Source organism: Oryzias latipes, chromosome 12 (assembly GCF_053564925.1).
Source record: "Oryzias latipes strain Hd-rR chromosome 12, Olatipes_Hd-rR_3.1".
In the NCBI taxonomy this organism is placed as follows: domain Eukaryota; kingdom Metazoa; phylum Chordata; class Actinopteri; order Beloniformes; family Adrianichthyidae; genus Oryzias; species Oryzias latipes.
Genome location: NC_136248.1, coordinates 31,474,018 through 31,487,868, shown reverse-complemented (window position 1 = coordinate 31,487,868; position 13,851 = coordinate 31,474,018). Strand labels below are relative to the sequence as shown.

The following is a 13,851-nucleotide window of genomic DNA, read 5'->3' as shown; positions in this document are numbered from 1 at the left end:
TCAATGAATTCATTTAGGTTTAGCTCAGACGTTTTTCTCAAAATACTATTTCCCATCATGAAAGCAGTACTGCTTTGTAATTGTCAAAAACATAAAACCAAAAGCGATGTGCGCCCCCTGCAGGTGCAGAAGCTGCAGTGCATGTGCCCGGTGGACTTCAGAGGAGTCTTCCAGCTGGACGAGCGCAGGAGAGACGCTGTGATCGCACTCGGCATTTTCCTGGTGGAGTCCAACCTGCAGGTGAGTGCTGCTCCTCGTGTGTGGCTGCTGATGTTTTTCCAACACCCATAAGCTGTTGTGTTGCAGCACAAAGATGCCATAGTCCCGTACCTGCTGGGGCTGCTCAAAGGCCTTCCTAAAGTTCAGTGGATTGAAGAAACCTCCGAGCACAAAGGACGCGGTGCGTGGACTCTTACCCAAATCCTGGACATTGCCTTTTAGATCTGTCTCTGTGCTTACGGTGATTTTTTTTTGTGTCGTTCTGGCTGCAGACACACTTCCAGTCGCAGAGAACTTCAGCTTCTGTCTGGTAACGCTGCTGTCAGACGTCGCCCAGCGCGATGAAAACCTGCGAGCACAGGTGAGCCGTCACGCTGGAGAAAGTCTGGGAACGCTGAAAGCTGAACAACTTATGGTTGGCTAATCTACAAATGCAACTACGCAGACTCATAACACATTAATGAATGCTAAATTAGTTTAAGAAATGTCATATCATTAAAATAAATTCATGTTCTTTGATATTCATTTCAAACGTTGAGTCTGGTTTTTCATTGACTTTAAGCTTTTCCTTGTCAGACTCACGTTTACGTGTGACCAGCGTTGGTCTCCTCTGAGGTCGTTTCTGCTCTCCTTCATGTTCTCAGATCCTCGAGGCGCTAATGGACATCATGCAGGTTCTGCAGGACGTCTGTAGGAACCCAGAAGCTCATGACAAAGGTACCCCCCCCCCCACCCCCGTCCTGCTGTTTTTCTCAGCTCCTCCGTCGTTTCAGCCCCACATGTCCTCCTGTGCAGAGTACTTTTGCAGGTACACCGTCCCCACCCTGCTCGGCGTGGCCAGAGCGTTCGGCCGCTACAGCAACACGGACGAGCCCCTGCTGACCAAGCTGTTTCCGCGGGCCGTCCCCCAAACTCTGTCCACGAGCGAGGACGCCGAAGCGGCGCGCCGGCGCTCCTTCAACGAGTTCCGCTCCATCCTGCCGAGCTCGCTGCTCACCGTGTGTCAGGGGGACACGCTGAAGAGGAAGGCCTCCTCCGTGTCCAGCGTGTGCCAGCAGGTGAAGTCAAACGCGGTTCTTTTCCCAGCATGCTCTTCATCATGTTCCAGATGAGAGCAGCAGAAGCCGATGAGAGATAAACGTCTAAAACTTTTTAGAGGGAGATTTTTCTCTCTTCTGGGAGTAAATAAAACACAAATTAAAATGATTGATTTCAGGCCAGTCCAGAAAGAACGGGTCTGACGCCCAGCTCACCTTTGGATCCGTCTGCGCAGTACTTTGAAGGTAAGCAGAGTTGCTCTGATTGGCTGTGAGAGACACTTTCCTCTCCAGAGACACAACCACCTTAAAAAAAAGCCCTGATGTGAAAGCGAAGAGCAGGAAGACTGGAGTGATTCATGAACAAGTCATGAAAATAATCAGTTTCTTTCCAGCTGAGTCTAGAAGGTTGGCAACCGTTCAGAATTGATCTTTATTCAAAAAGAAAAGACTGAAGCTAACAGTCGGGACTTAATTAGCTTAAAAGAGTCTAAAAATGGGAGTGTTGGTAAAAGAATGACACTAATGTGACCAGATTTTATAAAAAAAGACTAAAAAGATTCACTTTGTAACTGAAATTATGACAAAATTGTTCTATCCTGCAGAAAATGGTTTTATGGATTATAAATGTTTTCTCTTCAATTTTATGAACATAAAGCTGCTTAATGTTTCCAGATCTTAAAAATTAAATGAAACAAAATAAAAGCAGGAATCTTCTGAAGGAGGCAAATATTTAATACCAGAAAAGGTCAAAACTATTGACTGTATCAGAGAACTGGACTGAGTTTAACGTCTTCCATAGGAAACGGTTTACCGCCGGCTCCAAACAAATGAAGTCAATTCAGTCGCCAAATATCAGGAAAAGATTGAGGATTATCAAGAACGTGAAAAAACAGGTATCAGATCCAGAACGGTTCTTCTGACCAATAGAATGAATGAGGAACAGCTGGTTATTTCTCCATTGAAGTCTGTGGGATTTCTGCTTCTTGAAACCACTTCCTGTTTAGAACACCGGGGGGAGGGGCCACTCAGTCCAGTTCTCATTTACAGTAAATGGTAAAACCTGAAAGCGTGCCGAAAAATTTATATTCAAAAGAACACAGAGGGCTAAGAAGTGAGCCCTGTGGAACTCCTGTGGTGGAGGAAAGCCTTTTTCTGAACTCAGGACATAGTTTGCTCCGTCCTGAGGCTCAGCGCCTTCTTCCCCTGAACTCCTGCGTCCCTCCTGTTCTTCAGGTTCTTACCTGCCCGATGGCAGCGCCGTCGACCCCGACTACTACTTCTCCACCATCAGCTCCAGTTTCTCGGTGTCGCCGCTCTTCACCGGGAGCAGCTCTGGAGAGTTCCAGCTCCCTCTGGATACGCTCCAACAGCTCCTCCACATGGTCTGCAGGAACATGGCAGAGGTTCTCAGCAGGCGCGCCGGTCCAGAGCTGAACCCTTCTCTCTCTGTGAACAGGTGGAGCAGTTGGTGTCAGAGACGTTCCTGAAGACTCTGGATGGCGTCCTGACGGAGCTCCTGGAGGTACGATGGTCCTGCAGGAGTTTGTCTTCCTCTGTGTTTGAGAGCTTCACTGCTGGTTCTGCTTCACAGACGAGTCCGGGTCTTCACCTCTACTACAGAACCTTCAGCGATCCGCTGTACGTCGCCACATTTAAAATGCTCCGAGACACGCTGTACAACATGAAAGGTGAGACGGCCTCTGCGGTGGTGGTCCTTCAGGGAAGCTGCAGGCTCACACCAACCGTGTGCTTCAGACCTCCAGACCGACTACGTGAAGGAGGTCCACGACTTCGTCCTGGAGCAGTTCAGCAGCAGCCAGTCCGAGCTGCAGAGGATCCTGCACGACGTGGAGTATCTGCAGAGCGAGCTGAGCCCGCTCAAGCTGCGCTGTCAGGCCAACGCCGCCTGCGTGGACCTGATGGTGCTGGCCGTCACCGAGGAGCAGGGTGAGGCGTCTCCTGGAGGTTCCCAGCATGCTCTTTGCTCTAGGGTTGGGCGATGTCCCTTAAATTGGCCGTTGACGATGTTTGCTGTCAACCATCGGGATGGACGATGACATCGTCGGGGGGGGGGGGGGGTATTTTTACATTTTCTGTTCTTATATAACTGCTATTCGTTTTTTTGCTTTTTTCATTTTATTTCCCAACTAATGACTAATCCGCGATGATCCAGTATAAACTGAGGGAAGTGACTTTAACAAAAAAAGTAACAAACAAAATAGAAAAGAAGTAGTCCGCTCCCGCACTTCCGGGGGAGTGCGGACTTACAGCTTTGTGTTTGAGGGGAAGGGGGGGGGGGCTTTGTTACATGAGCGCTATGTGAGGGAGATTTAAGACTGCGATCCGTCCCGCAGCTCTAGGGGTACAAGCAACCGAACTCAGAACCGGGTCTAAAAGTGTGTCTGAGCACAGCTCGGATCGTCAGCACACACAGCGGTTTGAGCTTCAAAGCAGAAATGTCGCTCAGTCCTTAGAAAACATTCAAACAATCACGCGGATTTGTGTTTCCAGTCGTGTCCCGACTAAATAAAGGCTGATGTTATTCTTACATGTTTACGTGCAGCCAGCAAGCAGCACCACCCAAAGCTAATGTTGTTAGCCCGTGTTAGCATACTGCTAATCCTGGCTTCGTTCAGAAAAAGCACTGACCACACGGATTAAAATTCAAATGATGAGCGAACAGGTGTTTCATAATAACCGTAACATTATTAAAAGCACGTTTAGAAGATCATCTCGTGTTTTATCGAGCTGACATGTCAATGTATATAGCCGCTCGGCGCTGTTTAACAATGTTTTGTATTGAATTGTTACATTCAATAAAGTTTGAAAAAAAAAAGCCGCTTGGCGGAATTTATATCCTTCCGTTTTCAAACCCTACTGCGCATGTGCGAATGATTTATTCCGACGGAAAGTGTGACCTTAGTGAACGTTTTTATATTCTGAAAACATTTTTCTGGGCCCATCTACACGGTTGGATTCTAATCCGACCATTGATCCCATCAAGATATTTTGTACATGTAACCGCGGCTTATGGTGTCGACGCGCAACGTGGCGGGGGCGTGGCATCACGATGGTGGTCTCTCCATCGGGATGTCAGTCACCCATCACGATGGACGATAATATCGTCCATCGGCACAACCCTAGTTTGCTCCAGCAATTACCTGGAATAAAACATGTAAAAGTATTGTGATTGAAGAGGTTTCACCAACATCTGTAACCTCAAAGTCTGGATGAACCTCTGCTACGTAACCATCCTGAGGGAAAGACTGAACTCACAGAGATGGTACTGTTGTTGTAACATTATCAAAATGGGTTGTTTTTGTTTTTGCAGGAGCTGAAAACCTTTGCACCAAACTGTCCGAGAAGCTGCAGTCAAAGACGTCCAGTAAAGTCATCATCGCCCACATGCCCCTCCTCATCTGCTGCTTACAGGTGAATATGGTAGAACTGAAGACGTCAGTGCCGGTAGTTCAGTACACACCACACTGGTACTTTTGGATTTGTTAGTACCGGTAGTAGTGTATACCTCTGTACCAAAAGTTCAGAGGTATACACAATGGATATGCAATACCGATATTCCGGATGCATCAGTATCAGTAGTTTAGTATACGCCGGTACCCTGTATGTTGGTAGCAGTATCTCCATTTACCTCCATAGTTGTAGTACGGTAGACGGCAAACAGATTCCAGATACGTCTGTATCGGTAGCACTGAGGCATCCCTACCCCTCATCACCACAGAACGACCAAATCTAACAACCCCACCCCCAATTTTAAATTGTTTCCTGAATGTTTTCGTAAAAACAAACTTTTGTTCCTCACGAAGCGGAAACTCAACAGGAGGTCCAGAAACGATGCACCAGACTGGCTTTAAAAAAACGGTTTTATGGATTCAAAAGGATTTCCACTTCATGTGGTATGAAGTCATAACATCCTTGATCCAGTTTTATTGATTGTCCTTCTATTTATTTGTGAAAAACCTTTTAATTAGAAATGTGAAAACGAAACAGATGTGGAATCGGATCTAGATTGTTTATTCCGGAGGGCGGAGCCTAGTCATCAGGACGGCCGCTGAAGTTTCCTCTGTGGTCAACCCTGAAGTCGTCCGTCTCTCTCTGCGTTCAGGGTTTGGGCCGGCTGTGCGAGCGCTTCCCCGTCGTGGCCCACTCCGTCACCACGTCCCTCAGAGACTTCCTGGTGGTTCCGTCTCCGGTTCTGGTGAAGCTCTACAAATATCACAGCCAGAGCATCCCAGGTGAGGGCAGTAAAAGCGGCGACCCGTCCAGCAGCTTCTCTCTGGGCTCACAGAAGCTTCTTCTGGCAGGAGGCGGCGAGATAAAGATCCATGTGACCAACGAGCACTCGCAGTCCACCCTCAGCGCCCACTCCAGTAAGAAGAGCCAGCCCTCCATGTATGAGCAGCTGCGGGACATCTCCATCGACAACATCTGCAGGTTTGCCCCGCCCACCCGGATAATTGCCCCCGCGCTGCATTATGATGGACAGCAGCAGATAAAATTTACAGAGAGGAAACTGGAATTTAATGAAAAAGAATCCAACGCGTGTCTAAGCTCCGCCTCTAAAAAGTAATTCAACAAATAAAAGAGGCTTGAAACAAGTTTAGGATGAAATTTAACAACATTTGAAACACTTTATTTGAGAAAAAACATTTAAAGAAGAGCTTTACTAAATTTGTTCAATGTTGGATTAAAAATAAAGTGTAAGTTAGAGGTAATTATTAAAAATAAAGTAAAAAACTATTCAGTAATTATTTTGTCAAATCTTATCAAAAATGATAAAAAGCCATAACTGTACAGAAAGAGGTAATGTTATTATTGGTTTATGACAGTTATAATGTGTTTAGAAATGTTCTTGTTTATTAGTAAAGCTTTTTGTCAGCTTTTTAGGAAGTTGAGATCTTAGTAACAGTTGGATTTATTATTGGTTTATAACGACATGAACTGAATTGTTGAGTTTGTCATATTTTATGTTTTCATCTCCTGAGTTGAACAGATGACATTTAGAAAGCGGCGGTGACTTCAGGAAGTATCCAAACAATCAAACATTCAGATGAAGGGATGGAAAAGCAGAAGCTGACAGAAGCTAAAGGAGATAACAGCTTCAAACATTAAAACCTGACATTCTGGGACATTTTGGGTCCTCTGGACTCTTTTCTAGACTCTCTGTGTTAAAAAGTGAGTCACATTTATTCACTCAGATGCTGCTGAAGTGCTGTGAAACAAAGGTTACATGTTTAGTGAAGAGCAAACACAAATTCATCACTGTGGTTCACCTTCAGGCAACTGAAATTGACCCGACTTGGAAGAAGCTAGCTTGTGATTGGACGTCTTTTTGTTTGCATCCCATGTGAATAAAAGGACAGAGTAGAGAACAAAGCAGGAAGAGGAACTGACAGAACTGATTATTTACTTCCTGATTGATTCTATATCTTTTTACCAACAAAATCATGTTAAAGGGTCTATATTCTGCTTTTTTTAAACCCTTAGAGCAGGGGTCGGGAACTTTTTTGGCCGAGAGAGCCATAAACGCCACATATTTTTAATTGTAATTTCGAAAGAGCCATACATTAATGTAGTGTCCCTGTACCACACTGAGGCACGGAGACTTAAACTCTTTTAAGGTTCTTTATTCTGGTTACTGCAGACCGCAACAAACGCCGAACAATTAATTCAGCAACTCCTAAATCTCTCCCGCCGAGACGAGAGCGCTTCTCCCAATTTTATATTCACCTGCTCGCGCTCCAGCCCTCCCATTTCCCTTATTCGGCCTTTGCTGAACCCCATTGGTCCAAACCCCCTAACAACGGGCTGAGCGACAGAACTGAGAGCCAATCAGATCTCTACTTGATGCGTTTAATGAACTCCAGAACTTTTAACGCGGCCCAACAGCCACCCAGTCCAACTCAATCCGCGACAATATGTTTAAAACTAAATATACAAATGAATGTGTGCATTTGATATAATTTCAACATTTTTAAAGTACAATAAGTCTGTGGATTCTTTTTAATAACATCGTTATGCTGTTGCTAATAAATGAGTATTTCTCGTGGTAGTTCTGCTGATGGTCTAGTCTGGTTGATACGTGGTGAGTTTCTGCTTCATGCAGGCGTTGAGACTTTAAACGTGATCGTAGGTCTGAATGTTCTATAGATGTGACAAAGACTGCTCACATGCAGATACGGAGCCAAACACACACTCACACGCTGCAGTGAGTGACGGGCAGCGGGTTTTACGTTTTTACAATCCCTGCGCGATTCACCTGCTGCCTGTCCCCACAACCCCTCACCCCCACCCTCTGCTTTCTTCTTCACACATCCCGTCCCCGCATCTGCGCGCTCTTTCTCAGAGACGGGAGCGCGCAGTTTTAGGCACGGCAATTCACAGGTTTCAGGCTGGTACAAACTCTGGGAAATAATAGATAATAGTAACTGATAGCGCTGGCGCAGATTTCTCTCTCTAAGCACCGCTACTACTGCGCGCCTCTGGCATCGCATCGCGCCCGAGAAGGACTGGTCTAAAGAAAGAAAAAAAAGTATAATTAAAGATTTGTCTGCGAGCACATGTGACCATCAAAAGAGCCATATATGGCTCGCGAGCCATAGGTTCCCGACCCCTGCCTTAGAGTAAACTATATCCATATAGATGATAAGATATGACCTTTGGCACACTAAAGCACCATTTTTTAATGAAATATTAGTTATTTTCACAGCTCAATTTCCTACCCGGAAGTAAGACGACTCAATCACTGAGGCTCTGAGGTCATCCTAGAGCAGGGGTCGGGAACCTTTTTGGCCAAGAGAGCCATAAACGCCACATATTTTTAAATGTAATTTCCAAAGAGCCATACAATAATGTAGCGTACCTTTCCCACACTGAGGCACGGAGACTTAACCTCTTTTAAGGTTCTTTATTCTGGTTACTGCAGACCGCAACAAACGCTGCACAATTAATTCAGCAACTCCTGAATCTCTCCTGCCGAGACGAGAGCGCTTCTACCAACTTTATATTCACCTGCTCCCGCTGCAGCCCTCCCATTTCCCTTATTCGGCCCATAGCTGAACCCCATTGGTCCAAACTACCTAACAACAGGCTGACCGACAGAACTGAGGGCCAATCAGATTTCTACTTGATCGATGCGTTCAATGAACTCCAGAACTTTTAACGCGGCCCAACAGCCATCCAACTCAGTCCGCAACAATATGTTTAAAACTAAATATACAAGTGAATGTGTGTATTTGATGTAATTTCAACATTTTTAAAGTACAATAAGTCTGTGGATTCTTTTTAATAACATCGTTATGCTGTTGCTGATAAATGATGAGTATTTCTCGTGGTAAATGGTAAATGGCGTATACTTATATAGCGCCTTTCTACCTACAAGGACAAAGCGCTTTACAGTCACTCACACATTCACACACTGGTGGCGGCTTCGCTGCCAAACACAGGCGCCCGCGTACCACCAGAGGCAAGGTGGGGTTCAGTGTCTTGCCCAAGGACACTTCGGCTCATGGGCGTGCAAGGCGGGAATCGAACCTGCAATATTAGGATCATGGGTCGACCGCCCTACCGCTGCACCACGGCCGTCGTGGTAGTTTTGCTGACGGTCTAGTCTGGTTGATACGTGGTGAGTTTCTGCTTCATGCAGGCGTTGAGACTTTAAACGTGATCTTAGGTTGATCTGAATGTACTTTAGATGTGAGACAGACGGCTCACATAAAGACGTGGAGACAAACACACACTCACACGCTGCAGTGAGTGACGGGCAGCGGGTTTTACGTTTTTATAATCCCCGCGCGATTCACCTGCTGCCTGTACCCCCCCCTCCCCTCTGCTTTCTTCCTCTAACATCCCGTCCCCGCATCTGCGCGCTCTTTCTCAGAGATGGGAGCGCGCAGTTTTAGGCACGGCAATTCACAGGTTTCCAGGTGGTACAAACTCTGTGAAATAATAGATAATAGTAACTGATAGCGCTGGCGCAGATTTCTCTCTCCAAGCACCGCTACTACTGCGCGCCTCTGGCATCGCATCGCGCCCGAGAAGGAATGGTCTAATGTAAAAAAAAAAGTATAATTAAAGATTTGTCTGCGAGCCACATGTGACCATCAAAAGAGCCAAATATGGCTCGCGAGCCATAGGTTCCCGACCCCTGTCCTAGAGCCTCATCAGCGTGTCTGCATTTCTCCACGAAAGCGAACATGCGAGCTTTTGGAAACATGGATGTGCATATGGTTCTTATGAAATAAAAGGGTTTAGCCCATTACCGCAAGCTCCACTGAGAAAGTGGGCGTGTCTGTTAGCCTGGGGGCGGAGCTGGCAGTATAGACTCTTCCTGGAAGGGGCGGTTCCTCACTTTGTGATGTCACAATGTCAGAACCCACTCGTTTTGATGGATTGGGAGGGCCAGGTGATGTCAGATTTGGGTTTTTAGTGAGGAATAAACATTTAGTACACTTAAAAGCTCAAAAAGTGGATTTTGCATGATATAGACCCTTTAATAATTGTGGTTTTAAACTGATACTGTCGCTCTTCTCACTACTAGATCCATTTTTTAAATATACGTATCCTTTACATCCCTTTTCCTGAGGCCTCATGAAGTTGCACAGGAGCACAAGGTGTCGATGTTGACATATCTAAGGTGAACCCCGCCTTCGTCCAATCAGTGCCTGGATAGGCTCCAGCAACCCCATGACCCCAAACGGGTTCAGAAAATGGTTGGATGTTGATTAGCTTTTGCAGCTTCTGACAAAAATCTTGTTTGTCTCTGACTGGTTATTTATCATGTAGTTGAGTCGTAGCAACTGGACTGTGAATCTTCTTTCTTGGAACATTTCGCCGCTCATCCAAACGGTTTGTTTTAGGATTCAATCATGAAAAGTTCAAATAGGCTGCTTTTGCTCCTTGAATCCTGAAGCCGTTGCAGTCACCAGTAAACCTTTGCCTCCTCAGGTGCCTGAAAGCTGGTCTGACCATGGATAGCGTCATCGTTGAAGCGTTCCTCGCCAGCCTGTCTAACCGTCTCTACATCCACCAGGAAAATGACAAGTAGGTGACCCACAGAGAAGAACGCCCCGTTCAAACGAGTGTTGTTTTTTTATCTGGCTCCTCCTCTGCATCGCAGGGACGCTCACCTGATCACGGACCACACCATCAGAGCTTTGGGTCACATCGCCGTGGCCTTACGGGACACACCCCGCGTGATGGAGCCCATCCTGCAGATCCTGCAGCAGAAGTTCTGCCAGCCTCCGTCCCAGCTGGACGTCCTCATCATCGACCAGCTGGGCTGCATGGTGATCACAGGAAACGTGAGGTTTCTTCTGACTCCTACGGACTCCGCTGTTCTGGCATTACAACATTTGCAGCAGAGAAATAACGTCTGGTTTCCTCTCGCTCTTTTAGCAATACATCTACCAGGAGGTGTGGAATTTGTTCCAGCAGATCAGCGTCAGAGCGAGCTCAATGGTTTACTCCACCAAAGACTACAAAGACCACGGCTACAGGTGAGACGCTCCACGGCTACAGGTGAGACGCCCCACGGGTACAGGTGAGACGCTCCACGGGTACAGGTGAGACGCTCCACGGGTACAGGTGAGACGCTCCACGGGTAGAGGTGAGACGCTCCACGGGTACAGGTGAGACGCTCCACGGCTACAGGTGAGACGCTCCACGGGTACAGGTGAGACGCTCCACGGGTAGAGGTGAGACGCCCCACGGGTACAGGTGAGACGCTCCACGGGTACAGGTGAGACGCTCCACGGGTAGAGGTGAGACGCTCCACGGGTACAGGTGAGACGCTCCACGGCTACAGGTGAGACGCTCCACGGGTACAGGTGAGACGCTCCACGGGTAGAGGTGAGACGCTCCACGGGTAGAGGTGAGACGCTCCACGGGTACAGGAGAGACGCTCCACGGGTAGAGGTGAGACGCTACAGTTGCTGCTCCCGTTTTTCAAAAACCAAAATTTGTTTTTCGAGTGACGAAAATCTGATTTCCTTCAACCAGTGACCAGACTTTTCAAAGTAACACGTCAAAGTTCCCAGAAAACACGGATGCTGGTTGCGTCCGCTACCGTCTCCTAACGTGTGAATCTCAAATGTCCCTTAGTCTTAGTTCCAACTGTCCGTACGATCAGATGAATTAATCAGTCTTATGATTTGTACAGCAACCAAAGCGCTGAACATAAAATCAAATATAAATAAAATCAATAAACAACAAAACAAAAAATAAAATACAATAAACAAAACAATAAAAGCAATTTAACAATAACATTAACAAGCTGGCCGCTCACTGGAATTAAAAACCTGAGTAAAAAGACGAGTTTTTAAAAGCAACTTAAAACCACAGATGTTGGTTTTCCCCATCAACCAGTTACTTTTCCACTGAATGCAAAACTGATGAAAACAGCCAATAACCTCATGTTGTTTCTGCTAACATGACCATTTGCCTGTTTAGTTTCACTTAAATGACAGAAATACGAGAAAAATACATGAATCTTTATAAAATTTCACCATTTAATCATGTCCTTGAGTTTGTTTCGACCCCCTAACAGCCTATCAATCCCCCCTTTTTAAAAAAATAATAGTTCTGTCCAACTTCTACAGCAACCAGGAAGTGACATCACTGAATATTTTCCGGCTCATACATTGAAGACAGCTAAGTATTAGTCTACTTTCATAGTTTCTATTGTCAAGCTCAACCTTTCAGCTCTGTTCATTCATAAATGATATTTACTATTTATTGTTTGGGAAAGAAGCAAACAATTGTTTTGAAAAATGTCATATGTAGCTCCATATCCTAGCAAATGTAGACAAGGGACAACTTTTAGCTAAAATATTCAACCCCGTAACAAAAGGCACTGTTACGGCGACACATTTTTCTAATAATTTGGGGGATTTCACGTCTACGGTGGAGAAACACATTTTCTCAGAGGTTTAAATAGTCCTTAATCTGATGCAATGTTAAGAAACAACATTTTTGGGGGGTAAAATGCACTCAACGTGCATCGAATCGAATGTCTCTCCGAGTCACAGGCCAATTCCTGGAAACCGTTAAAAGTTCAGAAAGATACTGAGACCATTCAAGCATTTCAAAACCAAACGAACATTTTAAAAAACAATTCCAAGAGTCACAGGCAACAAGTGAAGTGAGCGTAATATAGGAGTGACCAGCTCGCCCCTTATGGTCCCCGTTAACGTGCAGGACGCTGAATTTTGGACCAGCTGGAGACGACGGAGCAGAGACAGGTCAATACAGAATACGGGCTGTCTGCGGGGGAAATGGTCAAACCTGTACGGGACACGCAGGTGACCCCTGAAATATATCAAGGTCATCGACCGCTCGGTGAACCACTAGAGGGAAGTAGGTGAGATGCAGGCATGTCAAACACTTTTTTTCTTTTTACAACCCCCAAATCCTGCAGACTGTTCTAGGAGCCCGTTAGTGCTCCTAGAGCGTGCACGTGACACGTGTCCAACGGGCACTTACGGATCACGTGCACTCCCCATGCGTGCAGCATTTGTGTGCGGTCAGTTAGGAGCCAGTACTCACACCCTATCAACGACTAAAGTGCGACATAAGGACGACATCATCACCTGTACGTTATAAGTGCGTGAAGCTTTCATTAGCCTTCCAATTACTTCAGTTAAAAACTTACCACACACGACAATGGTACATTCCATTTTCATGGCGTCCCTTAAAGCAAAGTCACGGGAACTGTGAGACACACCGGCGCTCTCCTGAGGATGCAGTTGCTCCTCTCTACGGACATCCCAGAAACCCACAGAACCCAAACGGGTCAACCCTGTATGGGAGACTAAGCCTTAAAGTCCCACTCTGACCATCTTTTGATCTATTTTAAAAAGCGCTACCAGTGGCTTTTTGATGATGATGATGCAGCTTTTAGCCCAAATCCAAAAACTTGTGTCGTTTTCTGGGACATAGTTCCTGCAGAGCGGCAGGAGTTCATCAGAAATTCCCCTCTGAGTTGTGGATTGGACTGTTGGGCCACTAGCTTACAGCCCCTAACCCGCCCAACCTAAAATTAGCGTAGCAACAAAAATGGGGGGTAACATCAGATCCATCCAGCCGTCCAGTTCTGATCCAGATTCCAGCTCTGACCAGGAAAACAGAGACGTTCATGGATCTGTTGGTCTGCAGATGATGCAGATGGATGATCAGAATGAAACTGTGTTTTTTAAAGTTGCTGTGACTGAGAAATTCAATCCATCAAAGACACCAAAAACACAATTTTCATTGAGTTGGAATTTGAGCAGGGAGACCTTTGGCCCCTTTTCTTTGCTTTGACCGGACTCTGGATTCGACTCACACTCTCCCAGTCTCCGAGCAGACGCTCTACCACACGTCTGCAGAGCTAACAGTCCCCGTGTCTGCGCAGACACTGCTCGCTGGCTGTGATCAACGCCCTGGGGAACATCGCAGCCAACCTGCAGGCGGAGCAGATGGTGGACGAGCTGCTGGTCAACCTGCTGGAGCTTTTCGTTCAGTTGGGCTTGGAGGGGAAGAGAGCCAGCGAGCGGGCCTCAGACAAAGGCCCCGCCCTGAAGGTAAAGACAGCACC

At 46.4% G+C, this 13,851-nt stretch overlaps 1 protein-coding gene across 2 annotated transcripts in view; it reads left to right on the top strand.

Annotated features, from left to right (window-relative positions):
* The window catches only part of pi4kaa (phosphatidylinositol 4-kinase, catalytic, alpha a), a 34,626-nt gene that overhangs the window by 2,127 nt on the left and 18,648 nt on the right, over positions 1–13,851 (top strand). For both annotated transcript variants that reach the window (XM_011481396.4, XM_020707407.3), the window contains exons 2-18: positions 124–240; positions 307–400; positions 492–580; positions 864–936; positions 1,015–1,277; positions 1,436–1,502; positions 2,493–2,641; positions 2,716–2,781; positions 2,851–2,947; positions 3,015–3,206; positions 4,591–4,691; positions 5,383–5,512; positions 5,582–5,711; positions 10,224–10,319; positions 10,396–10,579; positions 10,674–10,774; positions 13,669–13,837. In XM_011481396.4, coding sequence (XP_011479698.2) covers positions 124–240; positions 307–400; positions 492–580; positions 864–936; positions 1,015–1,277; positions 1,436–1,502; positions 2,493–2,641; positions 2,716–2,781; positions 2,851–2,947; positions 3,015–3,206; positions 4,591–4,691; positions 5,383–5,512; positions 5,582–5,711; positions 10,224–10,319; positions 10,396–10,579; positions 10,674–10,774; positions 13,669–13,837 — 2,118 coding nt within the window. The remainder of the gene's footprint in view (positions 1–123; positions 241–306; positions 401–491; positions 581–863; positions 937–1,014; positions 1,278–1,435; positions 1,503–2,492; positions 2,642–2,715; positions 2,782–2,850; positions 2,948–3,014; positions 3,207–4,590; positions 4,692–5,382; positions 5,513–5,581; positions 5,712–10,223; positions 10,320–10,395; positions 10,580–10,673; positions 10,775–13,668; positions 13,838–13,851) is intronic.